The sequence below is a fragment of the Erythranthe guttata genome, chromosome 11 (genome assembly GCF_056151865.1).
Source record: "Erythranthe guttata isolate IM_541 chromosome 11, IM_541, whole genome shotgun sequence".
Lineage (NCBI taxonomy): Eukaryota > Viridiplantae > Streptophyta > Magnoliopsida > Lamiales > Phrymaceae > Erythranthe > Erythranthe guttata.
The window spans coordinates 3,918,006-3,941,036 of NC_142543.1; the positions used below are offsets into that span (position 1 = coordinate 3,918,006).

Sequence of the window (23,031 nt, forward strand, 5' to 3'; positions counted from 1 at the left end):
TTGATATATTAAAATGTAAAGTAATATTCATTATTCAATAAATGAATATGCCTACAATATATTTACTAGGGAAAATTGCACTTCACCCCCTAAAAAATGCTGTTTTTGCACTTTCCCCCCTCAAAATACAAAAATGAGATTGTTCCCATTAGGGATGGCAGCGGGGCGGGTACCCTCGAAAAAGTGCAATACCAGAACCATTACCATTTAATATAGCTCAAACCAAGACCATACCAAACCTTTTTAAAAATTTAATGGAAATACCAGAACCATTACCATGAATATCCGGGTACCCACGGGCAGTGTTCTAAAAATCGGCCGAGGCGGCCGATTAATCGGTCGCCGAGGCGGAGGCGGTCCAAAACCTTTACGATTTTAGTGTAAAGGTTTGAAAAATCGGTTTTTTGCTTGTGAGGCGGTTTGAGGCGGTCCGAGGCGGTCTGAAGCGGTCCGAGGCGGTCTGAGGCGGTCCGAGGCGGTCAAACCTTTAAGGCGGGTCAAACTTCGGTGGCAAAAATCGGCAAAAAGTCGGTCAAAAATCGGTTTTTTTTTTTTTTTTTTTTTATAAATCAAAATAAAAGTTGGGATTTTAATAAAAAAATGAGTTTATGCTTTATTTTGTTTATGTTAATTATTATTGTTAAAGAACTAATGATGTATGCCAAGAATGTATGTAAATTCAAAAAAAATTGCCTTTTTATTTATAATTTATAAGGATATTTATGTATTATGATCTTATTATTATTAAACTTTTATTATGTTATTAGAATATATACATGATCGAGATATAACTATGTTTAAATATTTTTTATCTATGTTTTGAGTATTTATAAATAATATCTACAAATATATTATATTAAATTTTAAAAATCGATTTATTTCCGATTTATCACCGATTAATCACCGCCGCACCGATTAATCGTGAGTCGGTGCCTGACCGACTCGGACCCGATTACCGATTTTTACAACCTTGCCCACGGGTACCCATTTACTATTTAAATTATGGTAATAAAAAATAACTTTAGGTCCGACAACGTTTAAGTAACTCTCAGAACAGAGGAAGAAAAAAAGAAAAAAAAAATTAAATTACACAAACATATCCTCCCTAAATTATTTAATATTTTATTTAAAATTTCGTAAAACTATTTTTTTTATTCATATTGTTGAATTATATATATATATATATATATATATATATATATATATATATATATATATATATATATATATATATATATATATATATATATATATATATATATATATATTAAATGGTCGGGTACCCATGACCGTAAAGGTAAAACCAAAACCATACCAAAACCATGACGGTTTTCTTTTCTTTTACCAAAACCTTTACCAAACCCTAATGGTTTCGGTAACGGGTTTTAAACGGAGCGGATACCCGCGAATAGCTAGTGGTTCGGATTTTTTTGCCATCCCTAGTTCCCATTCGAAATATACAACTTGGTGCGCTTTGATCCAAATGTGTATTTTCAGTTTAATTCTTGTTGAAATTGAGTAAATTGGAAGGGTAATTTTCTCCGTTAACGCTTTAAGAAGAACAAATAATATCCCGATCAATACATTACTTGTACAAAAAAGGCGAAATATCTCACCCCCAGGGCCCCCATCCCTTGGTCCGACAAGTATTTGAATAGCAACTCAACAGCCCGTTAGAGTATCGGACCCGGACCTTTAGATAATAAATTACTAATTCTATTTCAGTCACACGAACCTTTAGATAATTTTATATGTATTAATACAAATTAATAAATCAAACAGTAAACAAAAGAAAAGGATTGCACTTTTGCCGGTTCAACCGTGATTCACCCGGTTCATTAGCAGTTGACCCGACGGTCAATTCCGGTTTTGAGAACAGTGAAAAAGAGCCTGCTAATTGCTAAACCCTCTTGCAACTAAACCCTTCTTTCCCAAAATAAAGGACCGATTGTAATTCACTGAATTTAGGAAATTTAGTCGTGTATTTTTAATAGTGGATTGAGAAATTGAAATTGGAGCTCGATTTTCGAAACGCTCTGCTGAATTTGTGCTAAAAATTTCCGGCGAGGATTTGCGCAGCTCCGCAACCATTATTCGGGTTTTGTCGGCGGCGGCTTCATAAGCTTCGGACTCGGTTCCGGGTCACTCACCGGAATAAAGCTCTTAAAGAACCTATTTTGGAGGTATTTTAGTTCGGTTTTCTTGTAGGAGTTCTATTTTTTATTTTTTTTTAGTAATTTGGGGATGAAATTTCTGCGAAAAGACTATTTATTTATTTAATTTATATCTCGTATTAAACAATCTTGGTTGATAAATATAAACACCAGTATTTGAATTTGAACCTTCTTTAGAAAGAGTTTGCAATTAAAAATTTCTGTACTTTATGCACTTGGAATCAGCTCTGTGAGGTGGTTAAATTTTATTTTGATTGAAAAAAATATTTTGCAGGGTTGAACAATTTCAACATTCATGGTCTTGTGTGGCAGAATTCTGTTGCCTCTTCAAACTCGTTTCGTTTCGCCAGCTTTCTTCTTCAGAAGCTACTTCCCTCGTTTTTCTACTGCCGTCGAAACTCACTCGTTATCAGGGCATGTATCTTACAATCAACCCGTAGATAGCACGCATCCCGGGAAAATCCACGATGCTGATGCCATCATTGCCAAAGCCCTCGAAGCAAACTGCGAAACCGAAGTCTTTGATTCTCTTGTTCGCGAGTTTGGATGCGAAAGAATACCGATATCCCACACCTTGGTCGCGAGGCTGCTTCGTCGTTTTCAAGATGATTGGAAATCTGCATTGGGTGTTTTCAGATGGGTCGGAACGTACACAGAGTACAAACCCTTGCCCGAGTTCTACGACAAATTGGTGGATATATTGGGAAAGATGAAAGAGATGGACAAAATGAACGCATTAGTCGAGCAAATGCGCGAACACCGTCTCGTCTCTCTCAACACCATAGCCAAGATGATGAGAAGGTGTTGCGGTGCAGGGGGGTGGAAAGACGCCGTGAGAATATTCGACGAGTTGGAAAGTTTTGAATTGGAGAAGAACACCGAGTCGATGAACTTGTTACTCGACAGTTTATGCAAAGAGAGAAAAGTCGAGCAAGCCCGTTCGATTTTCTTGGAGCTCAAATCCCATATTCCACCTAATGCAAACACGTACAACATTTTTATCCACGGGTGGTGCAAGATAAAGAGGGTCGAGGAGGCGCAGTGGACAATTCAAGAAATGAAGGGGCTCGGTCTTCGCCCGTGTGTCATTAGTTATTCCACGATTATCCAATTTTATTGCTCTCAGAGCAACTTTAACAAAGTATACGAGCTGCTCGATGAAATGCAAGCGCAGGGGTGTAATCCTAATGTAGTCACTCTCACAACTGTCATGCATTCTTTGACAAAGGCGGGAGAGTTAAAAGAAGCTTTACAAATAGTCGAGAGAGTGAAATTGGTTGGCTGTAAACCCGATACGCAGTTTTACAATGCGTTGATACATACACTAGGCAGAGATGGACAAGTGGAGGAGGCGGTACGTGTTTTTACAAAGGAAATGCCGGAGAATAATATTAATCCGAATACATCGACTTACAATTCGATGATCGCTATGTTTTGCCATCACAGACAAGAGCCGAAGGCGTTACAATATCTGAGGAATTTAGAAATTTCGCCGTACTGTAAACCCGATGTACAGTCGTTTTATCCTTTGCTTAAGATGTATTTTCGAGATGGGAAAACGGATAAGTGCTTGATTAGCTTGCTGGACGATATGGTTAAGAAGCACCATCTGTGCTTCGACTTGGCAACTTTCACGCTTTTGATACACGGACTGTGCAGAGCGGATAAGTGCGAGTGGGCGTACGAGCTGTTTAAGGAAATGGTCAGTCAGAACATAAAACCTAGGTATCTGACGTGTTCGTTGCTTTTGCAAGAAATCAGACAGAAGAACATGATCGATAAGGCTGAAGTGATTGAAGACTTTATAAAGAAAATGAAATCTTCTTGAATGATGAGAACTAACTAACTGCAGGTAAATGGACTTACGTTAGTGCTAATAATTCTCTGTTTCGTGTTATGTTTCTCTGTCTGGTTTATATGACTTGTGAGCGTTGCAATAGTTTCTACTTGCTTTATGTGAAGTAAGTTTGGTTTGGTTAATTCTTAAAACACGAAGATGAAGTGTTGATTGAAGTTTGCTTCGATGATTAACTTTCCGAAATGTCTTGTGAGGATTTGAGAAAATGTCAGTCCATATGCGCAATTGATTTTTGTTGCTTTAATCTGAATTAAAATCAATATTTTCTTGAATTAATTACTTAATGATAAACAACCATTGACCCGTCAATTAGACGAGAGTTTGGGAACTAGGTTGCTGTTTGAGTTACAGTAACAAATTGTTAATTTATCGTTCTACTTCTGTGCAGTAAACCCTCGTTCAGAAAATTGCCGAACGAAGAACGTTTTCGAAATACTGTACGGTTGTTTGTCATGCCATGCTTATATATCTGGGTTGGTAAAATGCTTTCTGATTAACCTCAGGTTAGTTTTTGCTCTCATCGGTCTTCGAAAAATTCTGATGTTTGATTTTTTCCAATAATATACAATTTGCAAAAATACCGATTTCCTATTCAAATTTAATTTCCGGAAATTCTGATTTTATTTTTGTTTTTTGCTGGAAAAAAAAATCGTTTGTAATGCCTAATATTATGGACAAAATGCACTTCACCCCCTACAAATTTCCCATTTTCGCACTTTCCCCCCTAAAAAAATAAAAAATTGGATAATCTCCCTTCAAAGTATTATTTTGGTTGCACATTGCCCCAGAAGCCAATTTTTGGTGGGCATTGTACAACAAAAATAACATTTTAAAGGGCCAATGTGCAAAAAGATATTGTTTTTAAGGGGTAACCTGCAACAAAAATAACATATAAAGGGGCAATGAGCAACAAAAATACTCAAATGGCGAAGAATAATCCATCGAAATTTTGCAATCGGGCCAATGTGCAACAAGAATAACATTTTGAAGGGGGACATTCACTTTTTAAAATTCTGAGGTGGTAAAGTGCAAAAAATAGAATTTTTTAGGGGGTGATGTGCAATTTTCCGTGATATTATTATTTCCAAACCACCGTAAGCCGCTAGAACATCTCAACGGCTAATCCTTGGTTTTCTAATACTATATAGCATCTTATAATATTTTGTTAGAGAATATATGTGTCTGAGTGTGTGTTTGTGTTGACTTTATTAGGTATTCATTCAACCTCACGTGATCGTTAGTGAAGCTTATCCAGTCTCGTAAACGAAAGGACGAAAACGAAAACAAACAGAAGTTGGTAGAGCTTGATTTGGAGTTTCTCAAGAACGAACAATCAGAAAATCCGAAAACCTACAACTTCACGTGGAGTGTTTGGCGATTCTTAAAAGATTTATGAATTATGCAGCAGAATTGTATCCGGGATTCTCGGGACAATTAGTTCGCTTCCAAACACTGCACACTATCAATCTTGTTTCGTTATGGATTGCCGGTACTAAAATAATGATAACTGTAATGTTTATGACATGCATCAAATTATATATTCTATATATACATATTAGACGACGGAACGAAGAATTTTTCTCCGTGGTCGAGAATTTCACAGGGTTAATTATAAAATTAACAAGGCTCGAAAGAAGCGCTCATGGTTTTTGCATCGGAATTTATATAAAATTGAACATAAATAAATGAATTTACGTCGACATTAGTTAACTATTTTTCTTTTCTTTTCGTCGAACGCTCACATAACTCAGCTACATATCTCTAATGATTGATAAATATTCAATTATTTGTTGATATTCTCTTTAAATATATCCTTCAACGAATTCGACTGCACTACTCTCGATCCTGTATAAATTTTGACTATTATCTAAAATATCGGTCGCCAAACTATATATTTCTGGTTTCGCCGCTGTCTATGAAATACTTCCGAATTAGGGTTGCTAAAAAGCACTTTTAAATTTGATCAAACTTACAAGTTCACACCTTTTTCAAAATTCATGTGATCATCAAACTAAAGTCAACTGTTGGACCTTGAAAATAAACTAAAATCTTCATTATTTATCATGCCAACTACACTTAAATAAAATTATGAACTTTCTTAAAAAAATAATTTATAAATTCATAAACTGAGGGCATCCCCAATGGAGGCTCTATACTCCATTGGGCTCTAAATTATAGAACTTCTGCAAAAAAAGGCAACACCAACAAGAGTTCTAGTGGGTATGCAAATTTAGAGACTTTCACCAAATTCCTAAATGTTTTCCTAAATATGTGATTTCATTTGGAGACTCTCTATTTGCTGGGTCCCACGGCTTTTTATTTCTTTTTCGTTTTTCCTTCTTAGTTTTTAAGGGGTGCTTATTTTATATTTATATAATTCGAAAAAAGATGTATTTATTATTTTCATTATATTTGAACATATATTTGTGCTAATAATTTGTCATTTCATTTGTTAGAATTATTTTTCTATAGAAATGTAGATAAAATAATTAATGGCAGGGATCAATTGGTGTATATATCTTTTTTCATTATATTTGGACATATATCATATCTTTTCAGATTTTTTTATTTATTTGATCAAAGTGTGTATTAAAAGTAATTATGATTGATGGAATATAAATTAATTATCTAAAACCTCACATATGAATAAAATTTAAACCTTAATCACATTATTATATAAAAAAATCGTAAAATAAATTTAGAGACTCAAAACTATAGAGCCCTTCACTGTGGAACTTTTTTTTTTAGAGACTCGAAAATTTTACCGGGTCTTCATATGGGTCTCCAAAACAAAATTTGGAGACCCGATTTGCTTACTCCATTGGAGATGCCCTGAGTCGACCCAATATTGTAGAAGGTCAATGTATTACAGCTGCCCAACTGTATTAACTTTAGTCCAAAAAAATGTGCTGTATTTACAACTAATACCTACCCCTGCCCCACGTTAAATGATGACATGGATTATGGGCTACACTTCACTATGATTATTTAATAACTAATTTTTTATTTTGGTATCCACTCATAAAATTTGACCCATTTATTTATTATATTACTTTATTTTGCTATTGTCAAACGTTATACAATTATCTACTGACCTATTGAGTAATTGTGATTAAATTTGTCATCATATAATACAGGGTAAATTACGAACACCCCCAAGGTATGATCAATTTACAAAAAGCTCCTCTTGTTTGGATAATTACATCTACCCCTCAACTATGATTTTTTTCTTACACCTACACCCTTATGGTGTCAAATTCAACATAATTATCTAGATTTCGTGGAATGTGCTCTAGTTTGTACTCGTTTTGTGTAAAAATACAGTTTCTGATGCACCACAATCTGATATATACAAGCCAAAAAACACATATTATGATCATCTTGCCTCAAACTGTAGAGTTCGAATGGGATAAAACGGGTACAAAAGTGATAATATTCCATATAATCTCGAAAATTTCACTAAATTTGAGGAGTTGAGGGGTGGTTGTAATTATCCAAACAAGAGAGGGATTTTCGTAATTTGATCATACATCAGGGGTGATTGTAATTTACCCTATAATATAACTATAATCTTAATTTATCGAATCGTGACAAGACAACTAAACAAGGTCATGTTATATAGCAATCGTCTCATATTTGATCGTAATTAATATTTCTTATCCATCATAAATAAAATATTTCGCATATCATATTTGATACTCCACATCTATTTTATTTATTAATTTCATTTCGAAATATTTCCAGCATTTATTTACTTGTCTAAGCCATTAAAGCCCTTGTGTGGTGGGAATTGGAACAAATCTCCGAATTTCACCGATTTCAGTTCGATCATAAAATTTTCAATTTTGGAAGAATTTTTATTATGAATTTTGAAAAATCTTGTTTATGAATTTTCATTTCATTTCTCATCGAAAATTTTATTATATCAAATTCAAAATTGCGTCCAAGTTTTAATTTTCAAAAATTAATCCCAAGAAACCAATTTTTTGTACAAATAATTACTTTTATACTATGTACTCCATCTGTTCCACAATAACTATCTCTTTTTAAAAATATTTTTGTTCCATATTATCTGTCACTTTAGATTTTCAATACTGCATTAAATGCATTTTTCCTATTTTAACCTTATTAATGAAAATCTAATTATTAATTTTCTCTTATAAATTATTAAATAATAAAGGTTGTTTTAGTCATTTTTATATGATTTTTCTAAAATCAAGATATATTCATTGAGTTTCTTAATCTTTGTGAAAAGTGAAAAGAGACACTTATTTAGGAACGGATGGAGTATTTTATATCATAAATTAATAAAAATATGAGTTTTCTAATTTCGGCGATTTCAATCTGAAAAACCGCGATTCGAAACAAGTATATTCGTTCCAAATTTTGAAACTTCGTTTCCAATCATTCCAATAATTTGTTTTATTAATATAATTTAAATTAGTTTCCCACTTCTGAAAAAAAAAATGTGAATTCCGATTCATTCTGTCTAGGGGTGTAAACGAGCCGAGCCGACTCGTGATCTCGAAGAGCCGGCTCGTAAAAAGCTCGAACTCGGACTCGAGATTTTCGAGCTCGAGCTCGAGCTTTCTGACGAGCCGAGCTCGAGCCGGTTTTCAGTTGTTCATGAGCTCGCGAGCCGGATTTATTATTATTTTTTTATTATTTTTTTTATTTTTTATATGTTATTTTTATTTAAATAATGTATAATAATGTAAAATATTATAGAAATAAATACAAATATTAAAAATATATATAATTACAATTTAGTTTTTATTTTTTATTTTTTTAAATAATTTTTAATAATAAAATAATAATTAAAAAAATATTTAAAAAAAAAAAAAAGACAATGGGCTCGAGCTCGAGCTCGAGCTCGACAAAATTAACACGAGCTCGAGCTCGACAAAATTAACACGAGCTCGAGCTCGAGCCAAAAAAAGAGGAGCTCGAGCTCGAGCTCGAGCCAGCCAAAAGAGGCGAGCTCGGCTCGTTTACACCCCTAATTCTGTCCAATTTCCACCACTAGTCCCTTATAACAAAATCAATTTGTTGTACGAACAATTGTTTGCTACGAGTCCATGAACTAAAAATAGGTCACATCTCGCAGTGCGTAAACAAATATGACACTTAGCTTAAGTTCGTACTCAAGTCAGTCGATAAATCGACGCGCATTATTAGCAGACCGCGATCCATGTTTTCACCGATAATTTTGTTTAATATAAAAATAAATATTTAAAATGAAATAAATAACATATTAATGAAAATGATTTTTTTTTCTTTTTTTAAGAAAAATGAATTTGAGTGGTGAACAAATTCTAACAAAATAAAACCGGCAAATATCACAATCACCATCATATAAATGCTTTCACACATTTGCACCTTGTAATAATAAGCTCTACACCCAAAACACAAAATAGATCAAGACTTTGAACAAGACAAGTTTCTCTCTCTTCCCCTCTGTCCTGGCATTTCCAGCCACTCATGGTAGAGAGAGAAAGACAGAGAGAGATTGATTTAGAGAGAGAGAATCTTGAAAATTCGAGGGAATTTCAAGATTTAATCAACAAAAGACGTGGCCTTTTTTCCTTCCCATTATCATCCCATCATCATCCAAACATTCATCATTTGTTTTCTTTCTTGATTTCGTTCTGGGAATTCGATCCCAACAATTAAAAAAAAGAAAAAAGAAAAAAAGATTCAATTTTTATTTCTGTAATTAAATAAAAAAAGGGAATAAATGCCGCCTCCGGCGAACTTCCCCCTGAGATGGGAGAGCACCGGCGACCAATGGTGGTTCGCATCGCCGATCGACTGGGCGGCGGCGAACGGCCACTACGACGTCGTTCGGGAGCTCCTCCACATCGACACGAATCTCCTCATCAAACTCACGTCCCTCCCGAGGATCCGCCGCCTCGAGACCGTGTGGGACGACGGCGACGGCGACGGGAGCTTCAGCCACGTGGCAAAGTGCAGGTCCCACGTGGCGAGGAGGCTCCTCCAGGAGTGCGAGGTCAAGAAGTCGGGCCACAATTCCCTGATCGGCGCCGGCTACGGCGGCTGGCTCCTCTACACCGCCGCCTCCGCCGGCGACGTGGCGTTCGTGAGGGAGCTGCTGGAGAGGGACCCACTGCTGGTGTTCGGCGAGGGGGAGTATGGGGTTACCGATATATTCTACGCCGCCGCCAGGAGCAAGGATTTCGATGTTTTTAAGGTTGTGTTTGATTGCTCTGTCTCTCCAAAGGGTCCGCAGTTGAAGGAGGTTTCACCGGTTTTCCAGTCGGAGATGACGAATAGGGCGGTCCATGCGGCGGCTAGAGGCGGCAATGTGGCGGTGCTGAGAGATATCTTGAACAACGGCGGCGGCGGTGGTGGTGATGTTTTGGCTTATAGGGATGCTAGGGGTTCTACTGTATTGCATACAGCCTCCGGCAGAGGGCAAGTTGAGGTGAAAATTACCTTTATGCCATTCTTTTTTATTACAGTTGGGAGCAAATAAATTCTATTAATTTAACGAATTATTAAATTATTGAGAAAGAAACTATATTTAAGCGAGATTATTAATTTATATTAATTTATCGAGGTTGTACTGTAATTACCTTTTGCTACATGCTTAAGTAGTATAGATTGCATGTTGTCTTTGCCTTTCTTTACGTGTATCTATCTATTTTGAGTTCTTGAAAATTTGATGCAAGAATTTGGGGAATTTGAAGTTCCGTTGTAGAACAAATTCGTCGAAAAAAGCTCGAGAAATTTGCTATGTTGCATTTGAAAATCCTTATAATTAATGTTCTTGTTTGTATAATATACGCAGGTGGTGAAGTACTTAATAGCCTCGTACGACATAATCGATACAGTCGACAACCGAGGCAACACGTCGTTACACATAGCTGCCTATCGGGGCCACTTGTCCGTACTCGAGATCCTCATCTCCAGTTCTCCGAAATCAGCCACGTCAGCAAACAACTACGGGGACACTTTTCTCCACATGGCAGTTTCCGGTTTTCGGGCGCCTAGTTTCCGGAGAATGGACCGACAGATACATCTCATGCAGCAATTAGTTTCCGGTAAGCTCGTAAACCTCGAGGACATTATAAATATTCAGAATAACGACGGGAGAACCGCACTCCACACCGCCGTGATAGACAACATCCAATCGGAAATCGTCGAGCTGCTCATGTCCGTTCGCTACATAAACCTTAATATATGCGATAATGACGGAAATACACCCCTCGACCTCCTCAAGCAGCGCCCGAGATCCGCCTCCTCCGAGATCCTGATCAAACGGCTGATATCCGCCGGAGGGATCTCGGATCGAAATACCCGAAACGCCCTCGTCTCGCACCTGAGGATGCACGGCATCGGGGGTAGTCCCGGAACTTCTTTCCGTATACCCGACGCCGAAATTTTCTTGTACACGGGCGTCGAAGAAGTAACGAGCACTACAGAGTGCGGTTACTCGGGGGAAATCCAAAGCGCGGGTCCCACATCATCGGAATCGAGATTCAAGAAAGCGGGATCGATAAATAGCCGTCTCAGGAATCTGTTCCGTTTGCCGACGAAGAAAGATATCGCCGCCCCTTCGGATTTGGAAGACGCTTCGGAATATTCCGTCGCGTCTTACGGGCGGAGTTTTAAAGACAGCCCGATTCCGTTAAGGCAGCAGTTTTCGAGAATGTCTTCGATGCCGAACAACAAGAGGGTGCAACCTTCGTTACCTGCGGGTGATTTTAATTACACTCCGAGCCCGTTGACCAAGAAGAAGTATGCTGCTGGATTGACGCACGGGGTTCTACAAGTGGTGCCGAAGAAGTACTTTGGGTCGCCTTCGAGTGCTCTTTCCGAGTCCTCGTACAACGGTAGCGTGGAACCCTCCCCGGCGAATCAATCCCCGAGTTTGGATAAGGTTAAGATGAAGCGTAAACACGCCTCGTTTAATTTGAGGTTGATGAATAGCTACTTGTGTTTTGGTGCACAGGGTTTGTCTGTGGAGAAGAGTGTTGATGCAACAAGAGAAAATCAAGATCCACAAAGTATAGTTGTGTAGTGAGTTATATGTGTATTTAATTTTTGAATTAGTTGCTAATAATAAGTGATTTTTGCTTTTTTTTGAAACCAATTAAATTGCAGGATCTGTAATACCAAATTTTGTTATTTTGTGTAAATGTATTGTTTACTTGTGTATTGTGTTTTGTTAGGCTTAATTATATGTTGCACCTAGGGGTGGAGATCGGACGGATCGGATCGGATACGGTCCTTTTGGAAAATTTCCGATTTTTTTCGGAAGCACAAAATCGATTCCGAATCCGATTCCGATTTTTTCGGAATTCAAGAACTGATTCCGATTCCGATTTTTTCGGAAATTTCGGAAAATCGGAATATTTCGGAATTATTCATTTTTTGGATTTTTCGACGGTTTTCAAAGATAGAATGAGGGGCGGCGACAGGGCTGAGGCGCTGGTCATGCCAGAGCGAAGGAGGGGTGGTTTAGGTGTTGGTCGGCATAGGGAAATAGGGGCGGCGCTGCTATGCTGCCGGAGAGAACGAGGGGCAGCGCTGGCGGTGCTACGCGCGTAGAGAAAGAGAGGCTGCTCAGGCGGTGCTCGGTGCTTGGCGGAGAGAACAAGAGGCGGGATTAGTAGAAGAGATAAGAGATTCTATACAGAGAAAAGAATGGCTGGTGGTGGAAGAAATTAGAAATTGCAGAGGGAGAGAGTGGCTGGTGCGAGGGGAGAGAATGAGAGAGAGAGAGAGTTAGGCAATTAGGGTTTAGAATTCACGTAGGAAGAAATTGGGTTTGGGCTTTTGTTAATGTGGGCCTAAGGTATTGATGGGCTGATATAGCATATTTTTTAATAAGAAAAATGTAACTTCAAATTTATAATAAATAATAAATAGTAATAATTTTCGGAAATTTTCGGAATTATTCGGAAATACTTTCGGAAATTTCGGAATTATTTTCGGATCGGAATTCGGAATTCGGAATTTCCAAATATTTTATATACAATTCCGATTCCGATCCGATTTTTTTCGGAAAAATCGGAAATCGGAATTTCGGAAATCGGATCACAAAAAATGGTTCCAAAATCGGAAATATTCGGATCGGAACCGGCGGAAATCGGAAATTTCGTTCCGATTTCCACCCCTAGTTGCACCCTTGGAATATAGTTTTTTACACTTTGCACCTTTGAAAATAATTGTCTAGCACTTCGCACCTGAATTCAATAAATCATGCACAATGAAACATGAATAACTTTTTTAAGCTAATAAAGATAATTTAATATTTTTTGTGATATTTTTTAGGATGTCAAATATTGCCAAATCATTTTTTTTACATTCATCAATCCTTCAAGGCAATTTTAAAACTACTACAAAGTGCAAAATAAAATATATCTCATCAGTGTATTTAAATTTATAAATTTTTATGGCAAAAAAAAAAAAAAAAAATTCTTCATCTATTTTGTTATCAAGTTGGTTGAGTATATTATATTTTCTTATAAAGATTTTTACCAAATATTTTTATGACTTACAATAAAAGATCCACAAATCAAATAATTTAGTTATACGAAATTATTTGAAGTAACTCTGTTTTTGTTCACACTTTGCAGCCTCGAAATTTGGTTGGAGAAATTTGATTGGAGAGTAGAAGAAAATAACAATTTAATTATGTTGTATTGTACCTTGAAAAAGAAAATGAAATTGCCCTTATTATGTTTTAAAAATCAATTCATGATTATAATTAGCATTAGCATACTAGTATATGATTAATATCATGATTGTAATTATGATTAGCATTTGTATTAGTATTATCATTATTTTATTAAGATAATTAGACAAAACCCCTCACGAGACATGTCCAATTAAGATGAGCCCAAAATATTTTTACAATTTTAAGATAAATTCAAAACATTTTTTAATTATTATAAAAAAATATAATGTCACAATAATACCCTTAGTCCCTGTGAAAATAGAAATATAAATAGATACAATTGCAATTTGCCCAATAAATTTTAATTTAATCATCTAAATTGAGATTAGAGGAGCTATTAGTGTTGGATTTCCAGTAGGTCTGCTCCAGATTCTTCCCCTTCAACAAGGCGGCTTTGATCGAGTTTTCATATTCGGTACGTCATAGTTTTGAGCAACGTATGCTCCTCCGATAATCTCTAGCATAAACATTAGTTTGTTTCTCATGAATACTATTTTTTTCTGCCTTTGCAATTGTTTTTTTGTCATCTAGTCTATTTCTTCACATTCCCAAATCTTTCATCCTCAATCTTCCCTCACGCTCCTAGTTTTTTTTTTTTTTTCAACAATCGTTGTCTTCCCTCTCTTTTCTCTCCAGCGTCGCGCTCATATATTGAATCCATCTCCCGAGTGTTTTCGACATTTCCACTATTGCGCAGAGTGGTTTTCGCCTTTTCAACTATTGCGGAAGTGGTTTTCGCCATCACCACTATTGCGCATAATGGTTTCGCCATTTCTATTTATTAAATTACTATTTGTGCAAGAGTGGATTTTGACATTTCATCTATTAAATCCACTGTTGACATTAATATTTAAAATTGATTACGTTAATTTCATAATGAGGTTTTCGACAAATTTCAAATAATTCATGCTTTTAGTTAATAGCTCCACATTCTTGCTTTTAGGGAGTAATAGATTTCAAAATTGAACTTTCAGTAAATAGTGGATTTCAATTTTAGGCCCGCATGGGTGTAGCTCACTGGTTCCGGAGGTGGTAAGTTGGTGCAAGGTCCTAGGATCGAATCCTGGCAGCCGCAGTGTGGTAATTTCAACTCCAATGAGATTGGTTCCTTGTGGGCACCAGGTCCGGGTCCGCTACCTTAACGGGCCGTTGAGTTACCATGATTTACATTCCTCCATCAATCCTTGTCGGGCCAAGGGATGGGGGCCCTGGGGGCGAGGGATTTCGCCTTTTGGTGCATGGATTTCAATTTTAGTGAATTTCATTTTTTTGGTAAATCTGTTTTAAAAAAAAAAGACACTAATTATTAATTTTTGCAACGAAATAAAAAAAAAAATATTGAAAATTAAAAAATGGAAACAACATTATTGAAATGAGGTATTTTTAGGAAGAGAATATGATAGGATTGTAAGTTAAGGTGATTTGCATATCTATAAATATTTTAATTAATTTTTCCTACTGAAATGCTAATAAATCCCACACTAAATAGGTGAGTTTTATAATTGGGGGTGGGGCTATATGACAAAGACCCCTCATTCAATTTTGACTTCTTGACAAATTCATTTTTTTTAATTGATATTTGTTATAATTCCAAATGTGTGGAATTATCCAAAATGCCCCTATTTAATATTACTAAAAATTTACCATATTATATTCGGACTATTAGTGAGAACCCCCTCTAACATTATTTTAATAACGATGGGTCCAGCTCCTTTTTCTTTATTAGTGAGAAACCCATTTTTTTTGTATTCTCAAATTTACCCTCCCACTATTCACTACCCATTATGTACTAGTTTGATATATTTTTTTTATTTTTTATATTTTAATTTTAATTTTCGTTTTTTTATTTATTTCTTCTTTAAAAACAATATTTAAAAAAAAAACTTTTTATTTTTTTATTTTTTTAATATTTTTCTTTAAATATTCTTTTTCTATATTATTTTAGTTTTCAGTTAAAACAACTATATGCCGATAAAACGACTATTATTAAAACGACTATTATTAAAACAATGATACATCAGTTTCACAATTTATTAAATTAATTATATATTATGTTATTTCCATTGTAAGATTAACTAATTATTTAATCAAAACATCTCCAAAACAACTATTTGTTAAAACAACTATTTCTTCAAACCAACTAAAAAGTAATGAAAACAGTATATTGTTGTGCAAAAACAACTATATTGCTATACGAAAACAACTATATTGAATCAACTACAAATTATTGAAATCCACAAAAGCAAAAGCAAAAAAACACACCAAAATTCCAACAAAAACGACTATTATTGAAACCAACTACATCCGTAATGAAAACAACTATATTTTTTTGAGTAACACGAACATAATTTCAACAAACCAGCCTCCCAAACAATACCTCCTCCTCGAGGTCAATCTATTCCATTACAACGATGGTGGAGGCGGTCTTCCGACGAGGATCCCAGGAATGCTTCAAAAAATCGAAAGAACAAAAAAAAAAAATACCAGCAGATCTGCTCATCCCTCAGAAAGGAGGGGGGGGGGGGGGGGGGGGGGGGGGGGGAAGACCGGAAGGCTGCCGTCCGTCCTAAATTCGGCGGCGGCGCCTTGTTGTTGTCGAGATCTGAAGCCGGCTTCGTCCTCTCCTTGCCCCACATCCGTCGGATTCTCAATTCGAGAAAGAAGAGAAAGGGGTCTTCCTCGTCGTTGTTGAGATGTAGCGCCGCCTTCGTCATGAATTCACCGCCGCCGCCATCAAGCCGAGTGAGTTTCGATTCCAGAAAAGAAGAGAAGAGATGATGGGGATTTGAGAACGGCGGTTTGTGGGGATTTGAGAACGGCGTTTTGTTGCAGCAAATATGACTAGGGTTTGTAAATATAAGATTTGAAAAATTAAGGATAATATAGGTATAACACTTAATAATTATATTATTATTAATTTAATTAAATAATTAAGGGGTTCTCACTAATAATGAAAATGAGGCTATATCCACCTTGATATAAGTAAATGAATTGAGGGGTTTTTACTAATTATCCCTATTATATTATTTTAAAAAATCCACTATTTTTTTGGTAGATATGCAAATCCCCCTATTTTCTCCCTACACAATACCCCAATTATCTCCCTGTCAGCTATTTCGGTTTAAGTTTTCTTATCTTTTTTATTTTTTAAATAGTTTTTTTTATATCAATTTAAAACAAAAAAAAATGATTTTTTTTAATTTCACTTTTTTAAATGGTTTATATTTAAAAACAAAATTGAAATCCACTACATACACATCGAAAACCACTAAATTTATCGAAAGCCACTATGAAATTAAAGTAAAAATTACTATAAAATAAGCATAATCCACATTAGTATTAACGTAATCCACTCTGTAATTAATGAAAACCACTCTGTAATTAACGAAAATCACTATGTAGTTAACAAATTCCATTACAAAAATTCACTAAAAAGTTATCAATTAACAAGAACCACTTTATAATTAATGAAAACCAATCTATAATTAACGAAAACCACTGTATAATTAACGAATTCCATTACGAAAATACACCCTATAATTAATGAAAACCACTTTGTAATTACAATTTTGACTTCTTGATAAATGGGGACTCATCATTAGTAGCTTCTCAGGGGTTGCACAAAAACACGAGTTTGTTTGACCTATCGATACATGTCGAATTCCATTCGTTTGTGAGACGATTGATTTATATACTAATGGCGTTTCCCTGAATAGTCCCGCATGCTCCTGCCCCTCGGATTTTAATCTATGTTCTTTGACCCAACAACAATGGAGAAACTTGTGCTTTTGAATTGTGTATTTGAATCTCTCTATTTTATTAATTGTGTATTTGAATCTCTCTCTATTTTATCAATTGTATATTTGAATCTCTGTTTTTTCAACCCCACAACAATGGAGAAATTTGAGAAATATAATGGCTGTGTGTGTGTGTGTATGCATGTGTTGTGTTTGTGTGCAACTTGCAAAAGAGAGATACGTATATAATATATGTAAAATATATTATATATTTTTTAATTATAATTTAAATATACATTATTTCTTAGTTAAGGATACAATGGTAATAATTAAGTGTTATTATTTAATAAAAGTTGTTTTGAATTTATCTTAAAAATGTAAAATAAAATTGGGCTTATAGTAATGAGACTTATGTAATGGGGGAGTTTTGTCAAATTATCCCTTTATAATTTGAATGATTGACTGTTTTTCATCGCTGTACCAAACGTATTAACTATAGACATACTTTATGAAACATAAGTAATTGTTAATAAAAAAAAAAAAAAAAACTAACAATAGTAATAACAAGGGTAAATTACATCCACATCCTTGAGATATGCTAAAATAGCTTTAAGATCCCTGTGGTAATGATAATTACAATCAACCCCCTAAATCATTGTTAGAAACTCTAACGGGATAATGCATTGGAGACGTTATTCCGATTGAATTCTAACAGACTATTAGTTTCAGTAAATGGTGGAAACAACATAGAGCTAGGGGGTAACATGATTCCCCCAACATTTCTTAAATCACCCCCGAGCTCTATCTTGTCTCCACCACTTTCGTGAACTAATAGTTCGTTAGAACTCTATCGGAATAATGTATCCAATGTATTAACCCGTTTGAGTTTCTAACAACGTTTAAGGGGGGCAATCGTAATTACCGATACCACAGGGACCTTGAAGTTATTTTAGCATACCTCAGGCGCATGGATGTAATTAAACTTATCTCCTATCATTTCAGCAAAATTTACTCCAATTTGTTATTGAGATTTGAGTGTAGTTAGAATAGGAAACAAAAGATACGTCTCTCGGAGATTCAAATTTACCGGTAACAGAATATACTATAGAACAATTTAAAAACCAAGAAAATTAAAGTGAATCAAAAAATTCTGTGTAACCAATAAGAATCTAAAATTCGGGATCCCCATATAAGAATCTCTCTAAGTATTCAAACTCCCACATTTATGGAATCAGTTACAAAATTAACTTTGACCAATTATTCTTTAATTAAAAATAATTATCAAAACAATCCTAAAATTAATCCTAGCTACCGAGGAAAATAAGGCTATCCATTAATTTATTTTTTATGCTACATATATATATATATATATATATATATATATATATATATATCTCCCATTATTTGGGAAATTGAGGGAAAAAAAAACCCATAGGAGGGTTGTATAGACATACACATACACACAAAATTTGGTTGAATTTTTCCGGCTGCCATTTTTTGTATTCTTACATCTCTCCCTCTCGCTCGATCGACCGAAAGGGAAAAAGGGAATACGAGAGAGAGAGCAAGAAAAAATGGTGGGAAATAATATCGAGAAGACTGCGGAGGAGAAAGCGATCGACGATTGGCTGCCGATCACGTCGTCTCGGACTGCCAAATGGTGGTATTCCGCCTTCCATAATGTCACCGCCATGGTCGGAGCTGGTGTTCTCAGTCTCCCTTATGCCATGTCTAACATGGGATGGTATGTATGTATGTATATATATATATATATATCTTGATGTGGGACCCACATTCAAGAATCTCGCGACGTGGGACAATGTTTTTCATTCCGATTCTCAAAGTTCCCATTTCCAAATTTTCCAATTTTTTTGAGAACGGAATTGAAATACATACAAGATTTTGGTTTCCATTAACAAATTTGGAATTAGTTTTTCGTTTAGAAAAAAATGGATTATTTCCCGAAAGTGATAATTCTGATCCGATCCGTCTGATTTTCACCCCTGAGATATCTTAATTTGTGGATGATTTGTCTTGTTTCTAATTTGCAAATTGCAAATACCTTAGATTATTCAATTTGCAATTTGTGAATTAATACTAAATCTCGATGGTTTTTTTTTTTTTTTTTTTTTTTTTTTTTATAAATATTTAGTAGGGTTTTTACAAATATATAATTTAATTATCTAATTAATTGATATATGCAGGGGTCCTGGTGTGACAATGATGATACTATCATGGCTAATCACTTTGTACACACTATGGCAAATGGTGGAGATGCACGAAATGGTACCCGGCAAGAGGTTCGACAGGTACCACGAGCTTGGCCAGCACGCGTTCGGGGAGAAGCTAGGGTTGTACATTGTGGTACCACAACAAGTCGTGGTCGAAGTAAGCACGTGCATTATCTACATGGTGACGGGTGGCAAATCGTTGAAGAAATTCCACCAATCGGTTTGCCCCGATTGCCACGAGATCCGCCTCACCTATTTCATCCTCATTTTCGCCTCGATCCACTTTGTCTTGTCGCATCTCCCCAACTTCAACTCCATCTCTGTCGTCTCCCTCGCTGCGGCTGTCATGTCTCTAACGTACGTATATTTTTTCCCCTTTAAAACACACTTTTCAAATTTTATTTTTTCTCTGTATTTAGAGGTGGAAATTGGATGGATTGGATCGAATTTAATATTTTTGAAAGATAAATCTTTTTTTTTTCCGAAGAAAGATAATAATAATTTGGATTGTTATGGTTTATTTGAAACAAAATCAGAAATTGGAAAGTAAATATTGTTTTAACTTCAGAAATTTTGGATCAGAATCCGCAGAATTCATACTGTAATATGGATATACAACAATATTAATATTATAATACAATTTTTGTTGGAAGAAAAAAAATATTTTTTTTCGAAATTAAAGCTAGACTGAAATTCGGGATTTAATATAGAATTCCAATTCCGATCCGTAATATTTCAGTAAATGTGAGAATTTTTTTTTTCGAAAATTGGAACAAAGGTAATTAATTGTTCTATTTTTTCGAAAATCAAAACTTTTATACATAATTCCGATCCCGGTCATTTTGGAAATGTTCATTTCTTTCCCGAAGTCGATATTTTATTATAGAAATCGACGTAATTCAAATCTTGTCAATAAATTCAAACAACTAACATATTTTATTTTTCCTTCAAAAAAAAAAAAAAATTGTAGGTATTCAAGTATTGCATGGATAGCTTCACTAGTGAAGGGAACAAGTAAAGATGTGGACTATACCCTAAGGGGAGAAAACACACAAGCCAATGTTTTCAACTTCTTCAATGCATTGGGAGATATAGCTTTTGCTTACGCCGGACATAATGTCGTTTTGGAAATTCAAGCAACGATTCCTTCAACTCCCGAAAAGCCTTCGAAGAAAGCTATGTGGAAGGGGGTTATATTCGCTTACGCCGTCGTTGCCATTTGTTATTTCCCGGTTGCTTTCGTCGGTTATTACATATTCGGTAACACCGTGGACGACAATATCTTGTTGACACTAGAGAAGCCGAGGTGGCTCATTGCTTGCGCTAACATGTTCGTCTTGGTACATGTCATTGGAAGTTATCAGGTTTGTTTTCATTGTCTCTATTGCAGATATTAATATTAAACGATCAGACTTTTGGTTGAGGTGATCATTCAACAGTCTCCATATATTATTTATTTTAATTAGGTCAAAATTAGGTCAACTCGCTTATGTTATTCATGTTTTGCTCGAACATTATAACGCTACTCGTTTTTTTCCCCCGGAAAATCGTAGATCTATGCTATGCCGGTGTTTGACATGTTGGAGACATTCTTGGTGAAACAAATGAAGTTCAGGCCTTCCTTCTGCCTTCGTTTCACAACTCGTACCTTATATGTCGGTAAGGCTTCTATATATCGTATAAGGAGACGAGATTAATCGAATAGTAAAAACGAAAAAAATTGGATCGACCCGGAAAATCGTTAGACTAATTAATCAAATATCAAATAAGAGACATTAATCTTTACTATGTTTCTTGATTTTGTGCAGCATTTACTATGTTTGTTGGCATGACATTCCCTTTCTTTGGTGGTTTGGTTGGTTTCTTTGGTGGTTTTGCTTTGGCCCCAACTACATACTATGTAACTCAACCTACCTACTACAACTCTCTACTTATTTATTTTCTTACATATATATTTATCTATTATACATTAATTAATTCACAAGAAAAAAAAAACAATTAATTAATATATTTTTTTTCTTATAGCTTCCTTGCATCATTTGGCTCATTGTCAAAAAACCCAAGAAGTTCAGCATATCCTGGATTTTCAATTGGGTAAGTATCCACACACACACACAAAATAAAAATCAAATCTTGAAAATATTACAATTCTTGGATTTATTGCTTACTCTATATTGACAATAATGCTTATTTTATTAATTTTTTTTTATTTTTCTCGATTTTCAGATATTCATCATAGTCGGGGTAATGCTGATGATTGTCGCACCCATCGGAGGAATGAGGAACATAATCCTATCAGCCAAAGACTATAAATTCTACCAATAAATGAATAAATAGAAAATAATAATAACCAGTTCGATTGTGCCGAGGAATAATGGTGGCACGTCTCTTCCAAGTTTTCTTGTTTTAAGTAGTAACGTTAAATTTTGTGCTTGTAGACTTGTTGTCTATACTCAGAATAATAGTCGTTGTAGTAGTTGTTTGATTTTTTTTTTCTCTCTTTCCATTTTTAATTAATAAAACTGACGTGGTAGATTGTATATATATAAAAATATTAAGTATTACATCTTCTTATTTATTAGGATAAATTATAGTGACAATCATCATCCATATTTTTCTTATGGTTTATTGCAATTTAGTACCATTGTGTTATATCGAATTGTAAAAAACTATCCCGTTTTATTTTAATGGTAAAACAATCCTATTGTTTAGTTTTTTTTAGCAATTAGTACCCCGGGTCAGGGGTTGTGTGCTAAAAAAATTGAATCATAGGGGGTATTTTGCTAATAAAATAACATAGGGTAGTTTTCTAGTAATTCGACATAACATAGGGGTACTAAATGCAACAAACCCTTTTTTTTATTATAAAAGGAATAAATAGACGGGAAATTGGATGCTACACCAAGTTATTAACACTGGGTGGTTTGAACTTTAGATCTACACCCATATATATTTTAGTGAGTAGTAACTTAATTAAATTTACGGTTTAAATCTACTAAGTGTAAATAAACAGAAATAACATTTAATTTCCCATGATAGATCAATCATGAAAAATAAGGAAAAGAAAAAACAGACTAGTCATGTATATCGAGTTTTGATAAACTTATTTATGACTAGGAATTATTCACACTCGGTATTATAGCTCATATTGAACTTATAACACTAAGGTGGTGTTTGCAAATGCTTTTTGAAAGTGATTATGCGGTTTATTTTGCTCATAATCTTTTTTTAGGTGTTTGCAAAATCAACTTTTGCTTTTGCTTCTCTTAAAATAATCTGCTTTAAGCTATTTTTTCAAAAGCACCCCTAACCCTGCTTTTTCAAT

At 34.9% G+C, this 23,031-nt stretch overlaps 3 protein-coding genes across 3 annotated transcripts; all 3 read left to right on the forward strand.

Annotated features, from left to right (window-relative positions):
- Positions 1-1,787: 1,787 nt before the first annotated feature.
- LOC105971023 (Tetratricopeptide repeat (TPR)-like superfamily protein) lies at positions 1,788-5,553 on the forward strand. Its single transcript, XM_088825479.1, has 4 exons — positions 1,788-2,183; positions 2,449-4,026; positions 4,421-4,535; positions 5,245-5,553. The coding sequence occupies exon 2, from the start codon at positions 2,470-2,472 to the stop codon at positions 4,000-4,002; it is 1,533 nt and encodes a 510-aa protein (XP_088681605.1). The 5' UTR covers positions 1,788-2,183; positions 2,449-2,469; the 3' UTR covers positions 4,003-4,026; positions 4,421-4,535; positions 5,245-5,553.
- A 3,829-nt stretch (positions 5,554-9,382) lies between these two features.
- On the forward strand, positions 9,383-12,194 carry LOC105970972 (hypothetical protein). The gene is made up of 2 exons (XM_012995814.2): positions 9,383-10,477; positions 10,844-12,194. The coding sequence occupies exons 1-2, from the start codon at positions 9,770-9,772 to the stop codon at positions 12,074-12,076; spliced, it is 1,941 nt and encodes a 646-aa protein (XP_012851268.2). The 5' UTR covers positions 9,383-9,769; the 3' UTR covers positions 12,077-12,194.
- Positions 12,195-18,881: 6,687 nt separating this feature from the next.
- On the forward strand, positions 18,882-22,294 carry LOC148766811 (lysine histidine transporter-like 2). The gene is made up of 7 exons (XM_088825512.1): positions 18,882-19,219; positions 19,680-20,063; positions 20,677-21,070; positions 21,260-21,365; positions 21,515-21,606; positions 21,732-21,800; positions 21,933-22,294. The coding sequence occupies exons 1-7, from the start codon at positions 19,050-19,052 to the stop codon at positions 22,029-22,031; spliced, it is 1,314 nt and encodes a 437-aa protein (XP_088681638.1). The 5' UTR covers positions 18,882-19,049; the 3' UTR covers positions 22,032-22,294.
- Positions 22,295-23,031: the final 737 nt, after the last annotated feature.